The sequence below is a fragment of the Heterodontus francisci genome, chromosome 32 (genome assembly GCF_036365525.1).
Source record: "Heterodontus francisci isolate sHetFra1 chromosome 32, sHetFra1.hap1, whole genome shotgun sequence".
Lineage (NCBI taxonomy): Eukaryota > Metazoa > Chordata > Chondrichthyes > Heterodontiformes > Heterodontidae > Heterodontus > Heterodontus francisci.
In genome coordinates, this window is record NC_090402.1 from 9,047,256 (window position 1) to 9,066,693 (window position 19,438).

The 19,438-nt window shown below is 45.8% G+C and overlaps 1 protein-coding gene across 1 annotated transcript in view; it reads right to left on the bottom strand.

Moving 5' to 3' along the window:
• col27a1b (collagen, type XXVII, alpha 1b) overlaps positions 1-19,438 on the bottom strand; it is a 592,171-nt gene that overhangs the window by 194,697 nt on the left and 378,036 nt on the right. Inside the window, exons 24-26 of the mRNA XM_068012172.1 lie at positions 17,446-17,490; positions 14,049-14,102; positions 9,439-9,492 (exon numbers count right to left, since the gene is read on the bottom strand). Of these exons, the coding sequence (XP_067868273.1) occupies positions 9,439-9,492; positions 14,049-14,102; positions 17,446-17,490 (153 nt within the window). The remainder of the gene's footprint in view (positions 1-9,438; positions 9,493-14,048; positions 14,103-17,445; positions 17,491-19,438) is intronic.

A 19,438-nucleotide genomic window follows, 5' to 3' on the forward strand; every position in this document is an offset into this window, starting at 1 on the left:
CTGAACCACATAAGGAGATATTAGGGCAGATGGCCAAAAGTTTGATCAAAGAGGTAGGTTTTCAGAAGTGTCTTAAAGGAAGAAAGCCAAGCAGAACGTCAGAGAGTGTTAAGGAAAGGAGTTCTCCAGCTGCTGAAGGCATGACTGCGAATGGTGGAGCAATTAACATCAGGGATGCTCAAGAGGCCAGAATTAGATGAGTGCAGACACCTCGGAGAGTTATGGGGCTGGAGGAGGTTACAGGGGCGAGGCCATGGAGGGATTTGAAAAAGAGGATGAGAATTTTAAAACGGAGGCGTTGCTGGACTGGGATCGAGTGTAGGTCAGTAAGCACAGGGGTGACGGGTGAACGGGACTTGGTGCGAGTTAGGACACAGGCAGCAGAGTTTTGGATGACCTCATGTTTACAGAGGGTAGAATGCGGAAGGCCGCTCAGGAGTAAATGAATAACAATTTAGAGCGACCTCATAGATTATGCATATGAAACAGATATCATGCACACTTCTAAAAACAGCAATTGGAATAGTGTGGATAGGATGGGGAGTAATTGTACTGAAAAAATACTGTGCATCAACTAGTCAAGACCCACAATCATGAAGTCATATGTCTATGAACTTCCTACCACCATAAAATAAAAGCAAAGTTCACCAAATGTTTTAAAATAGGAATACATTCATTTTTGGACAGGTTGGAAGAACTGATTAAACAAAACAAGGATAATCTATTTCACACTGGAAAACTTGGCATGGTTAATGATATTAAATGAGAGACAGTGTAGATTTTGGCATTTTTAGCTGGAAAATGTTCTTGAGTACAAGTGTTCATTCATCTGAATTTTATAAGACAGAAATTTTCATCTCAATTTGTGGGAAATAAATGGCGTTCATGTGAAACAAACTTCCCTTTAACACTTATTATTGGCCATCAGCAAGACCTTCATTTTTGCTGCCATTTCCTGGCTACTTCCTGTGTGACAGAAACTGCTTTCAATAAATATTTCTGCTTTTTAACTTTTCCTAATTCTCTGAGAATCAGCTGTGCCAAACCCCCCTCTCTGGCAAGTGAAGAGTGCAGTATCTATATTCCGTCTCTCTTGCTATATTGGCCAAGAGACAGTAAATACACAGAATAGATGTCTGGCTCCAGTGAGGGAATACCCACACTCCCACTGCAATTATCAACATATGGAAAAGATATCAGGTAAATAGATTCGACTATTCTAAAAATAGGTACCAATTTTAAAACTCTTTCTTCTGCTTTTCTGGGTGGGCAACTGAACTCATATTCACAACTGCCAGCTCGGAGTGGGAAGGTTTATTGACAGACAACTCTGAAGCTGCATTCAGACAGAGCTCCATTAGCAGTCTGAATGTTGCTAGGGCTGGTTTGGCAGCATTCAGAGTGCAAAGAAATGATATGAATTAAAAAGGGAATCCACACTGGCATCTCACCTTGAAAGTGCGCCAAATGGTGGAAATAATATATCACAATAGGCTGATGCACACACCATATGTTGTCATCGCCTCTACGCATTAATCTTATGACTGATTTTGCTCAGAAAGTCCGCACAGCTTTTATAACCATTTGTCCTTTTAGTACCCCGAGACAAAAATAGTAACGTCAGCAAATTTTGACACAATTCCATGCAGAAAGCAGTACGGAGATGAAAATCCAAATGCAGCTTACTAAGAAATATTGAGAATAATGTTGGGTATGAAATGCTCACGGGCCTCAGTGCCACGATGTAGTAAATCCACACTTATTACAAAGAACGGGAGTGGATTTGGATCAGCGTGATTGTTCTTTAACACATATTCTGAATTCCAAATTGCTCAAACACAAAAATGATACAATGAATAATTGATTTAAAAAAAAATGCTTTTGTTAACTGCAGCTATTACAAATCTTTATATTATAGCCCATAATTGTTTCAGCACACAGCACAGGCCATTGCGTAAGTATTAGCCATCCAGATTTTACTCCGATCAAAATGAGTAAACATGAGAACCGCAGAAATGTTGCTAAGCGGTTGGATAATTTGCAAACTAAACAATAAACAGATGGTGTTTTTTTTGCAAAGTAATATGACTTATATAAATTTATTTTTGATGAACAACATTGTTGTTTGGAAGTAGGGAGTTCTCCCAGTGACCTAGATAATAAAAACATAGAAAATTTAGGGCACAAAAGGCCATTCAGCCCATTGTGCCTGTGCCTGTCGAAAAAGGGCTATTCAGCCTCATCCCAGTCACCAGCTCTTGGTCCGTAGCCCTGTAGGTTACAGCACTTCAAATGCATATTCAAGTTAAATAGTTACCCCCCAAACCAATCCCATGAAAATCAGATGAGTTGGTGATTCTTCTCATGGCTGTTTGTAGGATCCTGCAGTCCTATTTGCCAATAAAAGAGCAATTCACTGTATTTGACACATTGCCAAGAGATGTGATAAGGCTCCACATAAATATGAATCTTTCAAGCATTAAAAGTTCAACAAGATTATAGAAAAGAAGCAGTACAAGAGTACTTTGTAGACAGCTCTTTCTCTCAGTTTGTTTTCATGTGCTACGAGTTGGCACTTTATAATTCCAGAATGTGGCAGGAAGTCTCAAAAAAACTTTCTCGATCCGTAGATGCTTACGGTTATAAAATTCAAACTCTAATGCGTAGATAAAGGGCGGGAGCAGGCCATCCAAGGCTGCAGTCAACCTCAGTCAATCTAAATACGGGGGAGATATTCCATTTCACTGCTTCTGACGCAAACTGGTGGTGTGTAACGGAAAATTCTGCATCTTCTGCCCTTGATTTTCTGTCCATTTAAATTGGAGAACAGAAGATCATTGTTCACAGTTTGAAACTTCTTGATATGCACGCACGGCATGCACCAGACGCACTGACTTCTTCCATTACATCGGTGGTAAAGAGTCCTACTCCAATGGGATTTGCTGTTATGTGAGATTTTCAATGAAGCTTGACAATTTTAATGCTGGGTAAATGTGGACTGTTCAAAAGCTATACAAAATCTAAATGAGAAATACTGTCATACCTCCAGGAGATCTGTTACTACCAGGTTTAGTGCACTTGTGATTTCTTAATTTACTATGTAAAACAATGCCAGTTAAGTATTTGTAATTTTTTGGCCAAGATTTTGCAGGAACAGGGCATCTCATGGCATGCTGTTAGTTAGACCTGTTCATGCAGATTCACGATTTAATAGTTTTTGCCCAAACAATTGCTGGATGTGCGACGCAGTTATCAGTGCAGTGAGGGCAACAGGACATCTGGGACCTTGGTGAACAACACAGACAATGCATCTCCGTAACCAATGAGGATAAACAATTGAGAAATAAACAGAGTAAGGACTGTCAAGGAGGGTGAATTAGAGTCAAATCAGGTACAGAAAAAGAAAATAAAAAGAGAGGGAAAGAAAGATTGGACAAAGAGAGAGAAAAGTGACAGAAAGGAAAGGTTTAAAAAAATTAAGAATCTAAATGACATTTTTAAAATCTCCAACTTGAAGGAAAGAGATTCCACACTTTTAATTCTTCTCTGGGCCAGAGAGGTTGGTCAGCAGTCATTAACAATTATCATGTCATTAATAGAGTAGTTACAATGATATTTACTAGACTTAACTTTCTGTGACGAGTTTAATGGGCAATTCCTGTGTAAATCCAGCAAATTCATAAAACTCACGGGGCGATTAAGTGCCAAATGCTGTTTTAACTAACGGTGGAGCAGCACAAATTGGAGACCGATGCGTGGCGATTTACAATCCACAGTGCATCTCTTTCCCACTGCAAGTTGCTGGCATAAATAATAGTGAGCGCGCTTTCAGAAAAAAATCTGGGCTGTAATAATTGTCACTTCTAATTATCACCTTCTACCCAAAAAAACTACGATTGTTTCCTTTTCATTCTCTATTTCTTACAGTCCTAAATAAATGTTATTTCAGTTCCTCTTTGGTCTCCCCATTCTGGGAATCATTGCTAGGGGAATGGGATAAAAGGCCTCTCACTGTTTTTCTTCTATAATCACCTACAAGGAAGTAAGTGTGTGTGTGTGTTGTGTGCGTGTGTGTGTATGTATGTGTGTGCAAGAGAGAGATCAATTTCAGACATGAATCTCAGTAATTCACCCCCTCCGATCACCACTTCTTCACTGGAAAATGCTGGTCTCCACTTGGCATGTGTCTCTAACAGCAGAAGCAAAGTCAGGAAATTACTGTGTGGTGAATCATGGGTGCAAACCCAAACCTACCATTCAGCTGCACAGCATGCTTGGGGACTAGACCACACTCATGACTTTATTTCAATTGTAGCTGCATTGAACTAACCATATGTTAATTATGAGAACTCAGCAAATATTATAACCTCTAGTGTTTTTTTTATTGGCGGCATTTTTTTAAAAAATGCCCGTCTCATCAGTTTTGAAATCTAGATGTTGGTTACACAGAAACAGTCCCAGTTTTTGTCAGTCGATACTGAATTCTGAAAGAATTTCATTTCTCAACTCTTCTAATCTTAGTTCTTCCTGTTGGATAAGCAGGGACCCTACGCAATTGTGCAAACAAATGTAGTGAGCCAGCAGGTTAACCTTTTCTTTGCTGAGTAACTCTATACATGGACTGCAATAGGTTCAGAAGTCAGCTCATCATGACTTTCTGAAGGGCAATTAGAGATGGGCAATCAATGCTGGCCTTGCCAGCGATGCCCAATGAATAAGAAAATATCAGCACAAACCATGGTATAGGCCGGAATTTTACGCTGGGCGGACAGGAGCCGGACTCCGACGTAAATGTCGGTGCTGATCCCGCTCCCGCCCAGCCTGGGGATCCGTCCCTAACTTTACGGATCCCCAGGCTTTAATTGGCCCGAGGCGGGACTTCCACCCACTTGAGAGAGGAGGTCCCGCCTCAGTGAGCTGCCGGCCAACCAGCGGGCTGGCAGCTCTTAGTCTCAGCAGCGCCACCGGGAGCTGTGGCCACTGCTGGGACTGCAGCCCAGCCGACCAAGGAGGACGCAATGGAATCAGGATCGAAGGTAAGTTCGGGCAGCCTCACCAGGGGAATCGGTCGTGCCCTGGTGAGGCTAGGGTGGTTGTTTGGGGGGAGGGGGGCATCTTGGATCCCGGGGTTGGGTTGGGAGGCAGGGGCGGCCCTCAATCAGGCACCCGGGGTGCGGAAAGGCCGGCAGCTATAGCTGGGCGGCCTATCACGTCCCCGCCAAACACGCTTGCCACGGGTAAAATACCCGTAGAGGCGGGTGAGGGCCCTTAAGTGGCCGTTAAGTGGTCTTGATTGGCCTCGGGCGGGCTGGCGGGCTGCTTCTCACCCTCCCGCCCCCGCTCCCCCCTACCCTGCCAGACCTCCATAAACTTGGTCGGAGGGGGATCAGGGCGGTTAGGCCTCCCGGAGCCTGCCGCTTAAATTTACGCCGCTCCCACGCCACCATCCGACTCGCTGGGGCGGCGTAAAATTCCGGCCATAGACTAGCCAATGTATTCCATATGTAAAGAGGACTTACCCAATTCCTGGTATGTGGTATTATACTTGTCTGTTAAAACCGTCTATTCAACCAAGCCATTCTCATGTGAGATCTTAGTCATCACTATGTGATATGATTGTAACCTCCCCTTACGAGAAGACAAAATGCAATTTTTGAAAATAAACTTTTATTATTCCATTGCTTCCCACATTATTCCTGTGCCACACATACTCTTTTCTCACCTGCAAAGATAGTCTAATACCCTTCTTGAAATCTAGCAGGAGTGAGAGTGATTGTGGCCCCACAGAACTATCCCTCTCACTTCTCCACGGGGTCATGCCCGCCCTCCATCAACTTCATGCCCAAGGCAACCTGCTTGACGTCACTCGCTGTGTAGACAGTCACACATGCAAGCCCACCTCCTGCCACTCCAATATACTCCAAGGCCATTATGCTCCACACAAAAGCAAAATTAGCATATCTCAGACCAGAGCGAACATTTGGGGAGGTTCAGTTCACTAATACAGGACAAATTTCCTGACCAACGGCAGCGCGTTACTAAACAAAAAGTAGCACTGTTTAAGAATGAGATCCTTAATAAGATATCTATTCTATGGCTGGAATTTTTGGTTGGGTGGTGGGGCCCCGTCCACCAGATGAAAGGTTGGTGCCAAGCCCACCTCCGCCGAGCGTGGAGAGCCAGACCAGATTTTACGCTCCCCAGGCCCTTAATTGGTCTTGAGCAGGACTTCCACTTCATTGAGGCAGGAAGTCTCGCCTAATGGAGCTGCCAGCCAATCAGCAGGTCAGCAGCTCATAGTCCCAGCAGCGCCACCGGGAGCAGTGGCCACTGCTGGGACTACACCCACCCATGGCAAGTAAGATGAAAGACGGCCCCAGAACTCAGCTAAGTATTGAGGGCCTGACTGGGGATAATTGGCCAGGCTCCAGCTAGGCAAGGGGGGGGTGCGGTTAGGGGGTAATGGCGTGTGTTGTGCGTTGGGGCAGTTGGGGCTTCGGGAGCGGCCCTCTCTGGGGCATAGGGTGCCCAATCAGGAGGGCCCCCACCACAGCCCACAGGAAGGCCGCCTGGTTTCACTAGGTGGGCTTTTTGAGGCCTCAGCTGCCCGCCAGCCAAGCATAAAATCCATACGGCGGCCGTCGGAGGCCCTTAAGTGCCAGTTAATTGGCCACTTACGAGCCTTGATTTGCCTGGGCAGGCCGTTTCTCGCCATTGACACCCTGCATAAATTTACAACGGGGGCGGGAGGGGGTCGGGAATGGCACCCCCTCCCCCCACTCAATTTTACGCACCCCACCCTCCCCCACTCCCGCCCGCTCGTCTGGGGGGGGGGGGGCATAAAATTCCAGCCCATGTTTTAAATGAAACATGTGGCTCAGTGGGTAGCGTTCTCACCTCTGAGCTGGAAGGTTGTGGGTTCAAGTCCTACTCCAGAAACATGAGCACATAAACTGAGCCTGACACAGGGCGGCACAGTGGCGCAGTGGTTAGCACTGCAGCCTCACAGCTCCAGGGACCCGGGTTCGATTCCGGGTACTGCCTGTGTGGAGTTTGCAAGTTCTCCCTGTGTCTGCGTGGGTTTCCTCCCACAAGCCAAAAGACTTGCAGGTTGATAGGTAAAATTGGCCATTATAAATTGTCACTAGTATAGGTAGGTGGTAGGGAAATATAGGGACAGGTGGGGATGTTTGGTAGGAATATGGGATTAGTGTAGGATTAGTATAAATGGGTGGTTGATGTTCGGCACAGATTCGGTGGGCCGAAGGGCCTGTTTCAGTGCTGTATCTCTAATCTAATCTAAACTCCAGTGCAGTACTGAGGGAGTGCTGCTCTGTCAGAGGTGCTGCCTTTTGGATCAAATGTTAAAGCGAGGCCTATAAAAGATCCCCTGGCCCTACTTCAAAGAAGAGCAGGGAAGTTCTCCGCAGTCTCCTGGCCAATATTTATCCCTCAATCAACATCGCAAAAACAGATTATCCGGTTCGTGGGAGCTTGCTGTGCGCAAATTGGCTGCCGTGTTTCCTACCTTACAACAGTGACAACACTTCAAAAGTACTTAATTGGCTGTAAAGCACTTTACAATGTCCTGTGGGTTGTGAAAGACGCTATAGAAATGCAAGTTTTTCTTTTTGGTTTGAAAGTGAACCACTCGTTTCTAAGACTATAAATGAATTATGCAATTGGAATGGGTTTTCACAGACAACCACGCGTCTGAATTAAGTCCAGTGCGAAGCAAACCACTAGACTATTTTATTCAATCCAAAAAATTGTTTCCCAACATTGTAATGAAGCTGCAAAAGTTTACAATCTATCACTTCTTATCATTCCAATGCTGAAGGAACCACGATTAAACTATATTAGAATGAGAGAACACTGGAGTGTCAGCCAGAGACTCTGAATTCAAATCCCAGGCTTCCAGGTCGTTCAGACTCAATTGGCCTCAATGCATAATATTTATAATAATTTATATTCAGTTTGGTCACTAGATGGAGCATTTTATCATTGGGATGCAGTGAAGGGATCACAGAAAAACTTGCTCAACCAGTCTGCCTTTGAGAAATATCTTGGAAGAACTTTGTTCCGTCAACAGTCAGAGCATGAGACTCCACCTGAAAGATTAATCTGTCTTTTACCTGTTCAAAAGCTGATGGATCTGGTATGTTCTTGCAGTTTCTGTTACTCTTGTTATCCTGGTTTAACATTACCGCAATAGAATGATACCTCATGGAAGGAGACCATTCGACCCATTGTCTCTCTGCTGGCTCTTTGGTAGAGCAATCCAATTCATCCCACACCCTTGCACTTTCCCCATATCCCTGCAAGTTTTCTTCCCTTCAACGGTTTATCCAATTCCCTTTTGAAAGTTACTATTGAATCTGCTTCCACCGCCCTTTCAGGCAGCACATTCCAGATCACAACTACGGGCTGTATAAAAAAGTTTTTCATGTCCTTTGGTTAACCAACCCTTCTGCCATGGGAAATAGTTTCTCCTTATTTATTCTATCAAAACCATTCACAATTTTGAACACCTCTATCAGATCTCCCTCTTAACCTCCTCTGCTCGAAGGAGAACAATCCCAGCTTCTCCAGTCTCTCCAATTAACTGAAGTCCCTCATCCTTGGTGCCATTCTAGCAAATCTCCTCTGCACCCTCTCCAAGGGCTTGACATCCCTCCCAATGTGTGCTGCCCAGAATTGGACTAAAGGGGCAGAGGCTGCATGGATATGAAATTGGCTAAGAGATTACAAAAGCAAGAAAGTTATGCTAAACCTTTATAAAACACTGGTTAGGCCCCAGCTGCAGTATTGTGTGCATTACTAATGTGGCTTTATGTAGTACAGCATCACTGGAATAGCTCGTTACCGATGACCCCCAGACAAAGTACATTCTAACACAGCACACAATAACAGTGACAATATTTTCACAATTACGGTACTGAATGGATAACTATCCCACCAATAGATTTCTATTTGATTTTTAAAAAACCTTTCCACATTTCAGGATGTGTAATGCTACCAGTGAGTGTCTGTAATACCAGCGACTGTAGATGTGCACCGTGTAATCTTTAGAGAAACCACTGATCATTTGTCACTGTGCAAAAGCTTTGCCACATAAACCGCCCACAGAGAATCAGAAAACACTGACCAGAACGGATTAGAATCTGAAAATGCATTTTAGAGAGAGAGAGGGAGAAAAGAGAGAGGGTGGGGCAGGGGGAGATAGAGGGGGCAAAGGGAGAGAGAAAGGAGAGGAGGAGTCAGAGGGCAAGGGGAGTGAAGCTAAGGGGAGAGGAGACGGAGAGGGAGGAGACATGGGGATGACGGGGAGAGAAGGGGTGTCGAGGATTAGAGGAGAAAGAGGGGGAGAAAGAGGGAGAAGCGGGGTGGGGGGGGGGAAAGAGACAGAGAGAGAGCGTGAGCAGACTTACTCCTTACCATCGCTCCTTTAATTCCTGGAGGACCTGGAGGACCCGTTTCCCCACGATCACCCTGCAGAAGGAAGAGGAGACAGTATTCAGGGAGAATTCCAGAATAGAGACCACACCTGCTCTGACAATAGACACTAGTAAGATGGACTAAGAATTCTAGGTTTGGTGTGGACCATCATAAATGTAGTACATCATGACATATTGTAAGTGTGCCTTTCAACCAGCTTAAAATGTACTTTTGCAATGCACTCTACGAACAGCTCAAATCTTTGCGAGAACCAAACAAGCTGAATCATTAGCTGTCTGTACAAGAGTCACTTTTTGAATTTAATTTGCTCTTATACACATAGAGCAAGAAACCAGCAGGTGTCCACGATGAGCCCTCCATTTGTAGTATTTTCCTAAATTTCAGTAGCTGTTTTTGTTTGCATTACTTCATTTATCAGATGACCAGCAATGTAATGCAGTTCCCAATCTGTGTGGCAGATATAATGGTGTAAACAGACAAGCACATCACACACAGATACTCAGGGTCTGTGTCAGGAGAAGTGCTTTCAGGCACCATCAAAATGTAAAATGAACAAAATAAGAAACTGACCAGGGGTTAAGGTACGGATCATTCTAGTCCTTTCATGCAATGGGTTCCTATTGCCACAGTTTGCTCGACAATAGAGTGACATTAAATGTGAGCCAGTAACATCTGGGCACCATTCTCCTCACAGAAACATGCAAGATTAAACCTTTGTAACTATGTCACTAGGAACCGAGTCACAAGTGTTTTACCTCTAATGTTTCCCAGATATTTTAATTCGAATGAGCTGAAAAGTTGTGTCTGAATTCAAATATATCCAGACAATTTGCTCAATTTCCTAAAACACATTGGCCGGAATTTTACCCTTGGTTGGCAGGAGCCGTCCACCAAATGAAAAGTCGGTGGCGAACCTGCTTCTGACTGGCCTGGGCATCCGACCTGCATTTTGCGTGTTCCCGGCCTTTAAATTGTTCTGAGGCGGGACTTCCACCCACTTGAGGCAGGAAGTCCTGCCTAATAGAGCTGCTGGCCAATCAGCGGGCCAGCAGATCTTAGTCCCAGCAGCCCCACCGGGAGCGGTGGCCACTGCTGGAACTGCAGCCCAGCCTCAAGGTGAAGATGTCGGGGAGCCCCGGAACGCAGGTAAGTTTTTGTTGCCTCGCCGGGGGTGATTGGTCGGGCCCTGGCGAGGCTAGGGTGGTCGACTGGGGGACCTGGGGGGTCGGCGGGTGCAGCAGGGTCGTCCCTCCGTCGGGCACTGGGGATCATGAGGGCACCCCCAGGCCACTTAAGTGGCCACTTAAGGGCATTGATTGGCCTGGGGCGGGTGGGACGTTTTTCCCCACCGCTGCCCTGCGTAAAGTGGCGGTGGATGCGGGAGCGCGACAGGAAGGGCCCCGAGCCTCCCGCTCCATTTTACGCCCCCCCGCCTGCCCGCCACATTCCCGCTCTTTGGGGGGGGGCCTAAAATTCCGGCCTTGGCAGTAAAGTGCGTTGGGACATCCGGTGGTCGATAAAGGTGCTATAGAAATGCAAGTCTTTTCCAGTTTGGACTTGGAGATCCGATTTCTGCCTGTTTCAGGCAAGTGGAACACTTGAAAATATATTGCAGGGTTCAAAGAAAAATTGGAAACCAAGAAAGGTGCTATTTTACACTGGGGAACCAAAGTATTAGAGTGGTGCGATTTTGGGGTAACAACCCTCGTTGGCAGTTTGAAGAAAATGCTGGATTGCTGAACAGTGGTGGGGGAAATGCCTTGAAGTGGTAGAGCCATCCTCCTTGTAACCATGGAGCTCTACCCTCCTCTCATGCCCACATTTCTGTCCTTGACCTGCTACGGTGTTCCAATGAAGCTCAATGGAAACTCAAGGAACAGCACCTCATCTTTTTCCATTAGGCAATTTACAGCCTTCCGGACTCAACAATGAATTCAAAAATTTCAGATCATAACCTCTGCTCTCATTCTGTTTAATTTTTTTTGTTGATAATGATTCTGCTTTCCCATTTACATCTCCTCCAGACACATCTTTTGTTTCTTTACTTGTCCCATTACCATCCCCTTTTGCCTTGCGCCATTACCCCTTTTGTCCTTTAATCTCTCCCGCCCTCCCCCCTATTGGAGACCTTCCCTTTCGTTCTTTCCTCCCCTCCCATTGCACTTGCTTTAAACCTGTTACATCTCTAACGTTTTCCATTTTTGATGAAAGGTCAGCGACTGGAAAGGTTGGGGGGAATTCTATGCTCGCCCCCGCGTTGGGTTTGGAGGCAGGGGGAGCCTCAAATCGGGCGGGATGGTAGCGGGGGATGGGTTCACGTCACCATTCCACCTAAGCCAACATTTAATCTGGAGGTGGGAAGGTCTGTGAATGGCTTTCCCGCCCCGCCGCCAATTGAATCCCTTAACTGGAGAATCAACCCCCCATTAAGGGCCACTTCCTGCTGCAGCCACAATAAGCCATGCGGTGGGCAGCCCTGGCGCTGCACGGGAAGCATGGTACTGCTTCCTGGCTCTGGGGGCCGGGGTGGGGACGGGGGGTTCAGGGGAGGCCCTTGTTACAAGGCACTTAGTGCCTGATCGAGGGACCCGGCATCGGGGAGGGAGGGGCCCGCTGAGGGCCACCCCACTGCCCTTGCAGCCGACATCACTCTTCCCCACCCCCCCCCCCCTCCCCCGCAAGACCCCTCCCGCCCTGACCAACCTGAGGCCTGGTTCCAGCAACGCTCCTTGGCCTCCGGTAGGTACACTTGCAGCAGCAGCCACTGCCTCCATGGTGGAAATACAGCTGCTGAGCTCTGATTGGCCAGCAGCTCTGTAAGGGTGGGACTTCGGAGACAGGGTCCTTGATCCTGTAGAAGGCTCGCCGCTGTCCACTTAAGTGCCTAAATTCGGCGGGCCTTCTGTAGAAGAGGCAATACGGTGATCTTGGCGGTTTCTCCGGACGGCAAGACCCCTGCCGCCAGGATAAAATACCCCTTGTTAACTCTTTTTCTCGCCACAGATGCTGTCTGACCTGCTGAGTATTTTTAGCATCCACTGTATTTTGCTTTTGTAATCTGCTGACTGGTACCAGAAACACTGAATGGAAAGGTACAAGTTCACGAAGGTCCTCGGAAGAAGGGAGCACACCATTTTTACCTGGTCTGGCCTGTATGTGACTCAAGTTGATCTAAACATCTCTGGGGAACTAGGGATCGGTAATACATACTGCCTCCCTGGAAAGCGCCTCAGACAGTGCAGCACTCCCTCAGTACTACATTGGAGTGTCAGCCTAGATTTTTACGTTCAAGTCTCTGAAACTTGAAGGTAACTGAAATGAGAGTGCTAGCCACTGAGCCAGGGCTGCACCATAACAACAGGCCAAGACATCCAGATAAACACTAGATTAGGGAGATGGGAGCAAGATAAACACATGAGGGAGAAAGGAACGGAAGGATATGTTGGTGGGGTTAGATGAAGGAGGGTGCGAGGAGACTCTTTAAAAAAAATTCTTACAGGGGATGGGGGCGTCGCTGGCCAGGCCAGCATTTGTTGCCCATCCCTAATTGCCCTTGTCAACTGAGTAGCTTGCTAGGCCATTTCAGAGTGCAGTTAAGAGACAACCACATTGCTGTGGGTCTGGAGTCACATGTAGGCCAGACCGGGTAAGGACGGCAGATTTCCTTCCCTAAAGGACATTAGTGAACCAGATGGGTTTTTATGACAATTGATAGTTTCATGGCACCATTACTGAGACTAGCTTTCAATTCCAGGTTTTTATTACTTAATGAATTTATTAATTAATTGAATTTAAATTTCACCAGCTGCCATGGTGGGATTTAAACCCATGCCCCCAGGGCATTAGCATGGGCCTCTGGATTACTAGTGGCATTACCACTTCACCACCATCTCCTCTTTATGCTCCATGTGCAGCATAAACACTGGCATGGACTAGTTGGGCCGAATGGCCTGTTTTTGTACAGTAAATACTATGTAAAATGCAATTTTTTAAATGTGCCTGCACATTGGGTTTCCTTTTATTTCATTTTTGTCCATCAGTTCTTCACTTTGGTGAACTCCATGTATGGTTTTAACTCTTTAATGTGTTTGGGTTAGATACGTCAATCTCCACAATACAATATCTAAAAACCCATTTCTAAGCTTGAATCTCCCCCATTCTCCCAGTACAGCTCACCTTATCTGGCAGACATCACTGAAGCTTTTACCAAACCATTCTGTGCCCAGATGCCTTGAAGAGTGACTTGAGACACCTTAGGTTTGAGGGTGAAATGCTTGACTTTTACAAGGTGTTGGAATTTTGGTGTTGGAATTTTATCCAGATGTGTCAAAAATTGAACCTTCCATTTCTATCATGTGGAAGAACTGGAAAAAGTCCTGCTGGTGAGGCTGATCAACCCAACTGGCATTAGACTGAGAGACTCAGGTATGTCACCAGGTGACACTGCATTGAGTTCTCAACACTTTTACTCAAAAGATCCTCCTTTTTAAAATTCGTTCCTGAATACATTGGCATCCAAGTGTAATTTAAATGCATATATTTCAATAACTCACTTTGAACACAGATCGTTGGCTGTAAATGTAACGTACCTTTTCCCCAACTTTCCCGAGTTCTCCGATTGGTCCCATGAATCCTGGCTCCCCCTAGTAAAGGAAAACATCAACTGAAAAGTTGTTTCATTTTACAAGTGATAATAAATGATTGCAGTGCATTTATCCCCCATCATCTGACCACTCCGGCCTGGGATTCAGCCAGAGTTTGTACAACTGTGCTCAAAAGGTGTGCTTCTGAAGAGTTTGTGTGTATAAGAATTAGGAACAGAAATAGGTGGTTCGAGCCTGCTCCACCATTCAATGAGATCATGGCTGATCTTCCACCTCAACTCTACTTTCTGTCTTGAATATACTCAATAACTGAGCATCCACAGCTCCCGGGGGTAGAGAATTCCAAAGATTCACAACCCTCCGAATGAAGACATTTCTCCTCATCCCAGTCCTAAATGGCCGACCCCTTATTCTGAGACTGTGACCCCGTGTTCTAGATTCCCCAGCCAGGGGAAACATTTTCTCAGCATCTACCCTGCCAAGCCCCTTAAAAAGTTTATATGTTTCAATGATATCACCTCTCATTCTTCTGAACTCCAGGGAATATAGGCCTAGTCAACTCAATCTCTCCTCATAGGACAGTCCCCTCATCCCGGGATCAGTATCTCTTTTCTTTGGGTGCATTTGCTGCTTTACAGATTGATCAGCGGGAGGGCTATAGGGTCAGGCTGGGGCAGAGACTGTCATTTGTTTTACCCTAAAAATAGGCCATGCATCCTCAAAGTAGACTGGTTCAGAATTTAGAAAACCAAAAGTGTGTTGGGGGTGATTTCAACCGAAGTCACCAGGCGGGAATCCAGTGTGATCGGGTAGAATGCCAGTTTCACATCTTGGCCAATTTTTTTTTGAATTTGTTCATGGGATGTGAGCATCTCTGGCTAGGCCAGAATTTATTGTCCAACACTAACTGCCTTTGAGAAGGTGGTGGTGAGCTGCCTTCTTGAACCACTGCAGTCTGTGTGGTATAGCTACACCCACAGTGCTGTTAGGAAGGGAGTTCCAGGACTTTTACCCAGTGACAGTGAAGGAATGGCGATATAGTTCCAAGTCAGGATGGTGTGCGGCTTGGAGGGGAACTTGCAGGTGGTGATGGTTCCATGCAACTGCTGCTCTTGTCCTTCTAGGTGGTAGAGGTTGTGAAATTCTCACAGGACATCAAAGATCACCAGACCAAAGACTTGGCCACAATTATTAATAATTATTGACTGTGACGACAAGGGTGCTGAAGACAACAACTGTTCTGATTATCACCCAAGGTAGAAGCTATGTTTCTAAAAAAAGATGACAGATTTTGTTTGGAAGTCAGATTGTTATTCAAACATCATTAGTCAGGATTAAATTCATCCTCATTTTACTGAAGGTTTTTTTTAAGAACCAGGGACTGACAGTTCTTGCATTTCTTACATTTAATCACCCGGGAAATGAGGATAGTGTGGTTTCAGAGAATATTACTGGTGAAAATGCACAGAAAAATCATTCCCAGTGACATACATGTTTACTGCTCTGGGTACAAATAGTTATACCGACATTGTTTCTCCTTCATAGATGCAGAATTCTGCAGCACAATAACTTCCCCTTCTGTAGTAAGTCGCCTGTTTTAATGGCAATTCAGGTGGGATGGCAACAGCCCAATGGATCAGATCTCCAATTTCCCTTTGGCTCCCTCATCTCAGTTGTATCATTTGCCATAAGCCTGCCCACCATCTACAAAGCACAAGTCAGGAGTGTGATGGAATACTCTCCACTTGCCTGGATGGGTGCAACTCCACCAACACTCAAGAAGCTCGACACCATCCAGGACAAAGTGGTCCATTTGATTGGCACCCCATCTACAAACATTCACTCCCACCACCACCAATGCACAGTGGCAGCAGTGTGTACCATCTACAAGATGCACTGCAGCAACTCACCAAGGCATGTTTGACAGCACCTTACAAACCTGTGACCTCTTACCACCGAGAAGGAGGACAAAGGCAGCAGGTGCATGGGAACACCACTATCTGCAAGCTCCCTTCCAAGTCACTCACCATCCTGACTTGGAACTATATCACCGTTCCTTCATTGTTATTGGGTCAAAGTCCTGGAACTCCCTCCCCAGAAGCACTGTTCATGTACCTACACCACATGGACTGCAGTGGTTCAAGAAGGCACCTTCTCAAGAGCAATTAGGGGTTGGCAATAAATGCTGGCCTTGTCAGCAACGCCCACATCCTGTGAGCAGCTTCGGCCCATCGCGTCCACACTAGCTCTTTCAAAGAGCAATCCAATTAGTCCCACAGCCCTGCTCTTTTTGTATATCCCTGTCATTTTTTTCTCCTTAGAAACAAGGAAACACCTTGCAACCCGTCTAGCTTGTCTTGTTGTTCAGATCCATGCACAGTGTCAAATTGGATCATTTTCATGTTCTTGAGGCTTCAGTGCAACCTGAACCCCCAGACTCAATGCTGATTCAGAATTTATCCATTAAAAAAAAAATGCTTTCACCATGATTGTAGTTACTGCAATGGTGTTGTAATTTAACAGCTCAAAGCTTTAGTTACTGAGGTTGCCTTGTCATCCTCCACCTCAGGACCTCCAGTTACCAAAGCATGTGGTCTAGACAGTGAGCAGCTTACCAGGGCTTTGCCAATGTAGCATCTGGTAGGCATTGTCATTGACCTATAGATGATCCTCCCTCTGCCTCTCTCCACACAACTGTAGGTGAGTGGCCTCTACTTGGCACCTCTCTACAGCAATATGCATTTCCAAGCTGCACTGCTATATGTTGATATTCGTACATGTTATAGCAACAAGTCAAAATAATTACTCAGCTTCTAATCATGGCCAGTCCTACACTGCTGGTTACTTCTCAACTATATATTTAATAACTTTAATTACAGAAGTATGTATAGTAAAAAAAAACAAAAAGCACACAGGGATTATGATGTTTGTGAAAACTCTCCAGACACAATCCGGTCTGGAAATAAGACATTCTACAGAGCTTGCTTAGCGATGGCCAATTCCCCAACTATGTTGGAGAGTTGATCCTGGATTGAACTGTAATTTTCAGAGTATTCCAATGTACCAAACCACTTAAGTTTCTGTCTCGTTAGGATGGACTTGTGATCCAAGCATAATACTCAAAGACATAACCCCGATTTGAACATAAAATATCCCCCAACAATCTATATTTTTGTTACTCAGAAGTTGCCAGTCCATTGCATTTCAACCATCTTTCATGTATTAAGAGCTGTAAAAGTCCATATTTGGCTTTATCATGTTGTATAAATGGTGCAGCGGTCAAAATCGGTAACTTTTAGACACAAGCTAGTTACACATTAACCAGAATTCAGCATGATATAAAACATTTCTGCATGTACAATGATAATGAGACAACAGTTACCTGTTCTCCAACCTTCCCCACTTTTCCAAAATCGCCAGGTTCACCCTGTGGTGGGAGCCGGGGTGGGAAGAGAACAAAGAAAGTTCAGCAGGTGCAGTTCCTGGTCAAAAACATGTCTGAAGATTGTTTTAGAAACATAGAAAAATAGTAGCAGGAGTATGCCATTCGGCCCTTCGAGCCTGCACCGCCAATCAATACGATCATGGCTGATCGTCCAAACTCAGTACCCTGTTCCCGCTTTCTCCCCGTATCCCTTGATCCCTTTAGCCATAAGAACTATAGCTAACTCTTTCTTGAATATATTTAATGATTTGACCTCAACCACTTTCTGTGGTAGAGAATTCCACAGGTTCACCACTCTCTGGGTGAAGAAATCCCTCCTCATCTCAGTCCTAAATGGCTTAACCCTTATCCTTAGACTGAGACCCCTGGTCCTGGACTCCCCTGCCATCGGGAACATCCTTCCTGCATCTAGTCTGTCCAGTCCTGTTAGAATTTTGTAGGTTTCTATGAGATCCCCACTCATTCTTCTAAACTCTAGCAAATACAAGCCTAATCGACCCAATCTCTCTTCACACGTCAGTCCTGCCATCCCAGGAATCAGTCTGGTGAATCTTCGCTGCACTCCCTCCAAGGCAAGAACATCCTTCCTCAGCGAAGGAGACCAAAACTGCACACAATACTCCAGATATGGCCTCACCAAGGCCTTGTATAATTGCAGCAAGACATCCTTTCACCTGTTCTCAAATCCTCTCGCTATGAAGGCCAGCATACCATTTGAAATGTTTTGAAATGTTATTTAATTCCCCCAAGCCCAGACTTTCTATTAGGGAAGAAAATCAGTTGCTTTGCATAACTCAATCTATAGATTTGAACACAACACTTCCAGAGTCAGTGGTGGGCTGAATACAAAATTTCTTGAGCTGATATAAATGCTCCCAAAGCAATAACTTATTTGAGAGAATTGTTGATCTTGTACATGTTTTAAAGTCATAAAGCATCACCCTGTAGCTTCACATATGTACAATCGCTGTTGTCTTTTACAGGCTCCTACAACAACATTAAAGAAGGGCAGGATGGTTAGGACAGGAAGAGACACTGGGCACAAAATTTGACTGTGTAGCACCTGTTATTTCTGCACTATGGGTGCTATTTTGGTACCAAAATGGTGTCCTCCATGCACATGCACACTTTCAGCACCAAGCATTCCAAACCAACTTTGCCTGTCCTCGTGCTCTTACACAGTGCTACCCCAGTGGCTGCAGCATGGTTGGTGGAAGGCTGCTGAATTTCACTGGAGGAAACTGCAGATGGTTTTGCAGGTTGCCCTTGAGCAGCTCTAGCCCTGGGGAGCCTGGCTTCAGAGGGCACCACCTTGTCACGGGTGGCAACAGGCATGGTTGGCTGACTGACAGGCAACAGCACAGGCACTGGCGGAGTGGCAGTGGTGGGACAAATGCTGTCCTCCTGAGGGAGGACAGCAGGTTCACGCTCCACGGAGCTGCTATCACTAACGCTGGCACCTCAAATCTTAGTAATCTGCTGGAGCACAGATAGCTGGACTGCTGTGATACCCTGAATGTTCCTTTTAGCACTGGTATCTGCAGCCAGGATGGCAGCAAGCTGAGATTGCAGGACCTCAGTCTGAGCTTCCAGTCCAGCACTCAGATATCGGGTGGCTTCTGTTTGTGCTGCAATGGAGGCTGAGACATCATCTATCCGAGGTTGCACCTTGTTGGCTCTGCAAGTGCTCCCATGGAATTGTCCATGGAAATGATGGGCTTCAAGCTCCGCACAAAGCAGATTGGCGCTGGACTCCTCCATGCTGCTCGACAGTGACAGCAGGCTTTCTGGAAGCTCTGTCAATGTACCGAGCATTTCATTGAGCATGCCCATCAGCCTTTTTATTTATGCCACCCCGTGAAAGTCCTCACCCGTGTCCTCCGCAACACAACCCGCGTGCAACCTCACCCTCCAGGGAACTGGCACCTAA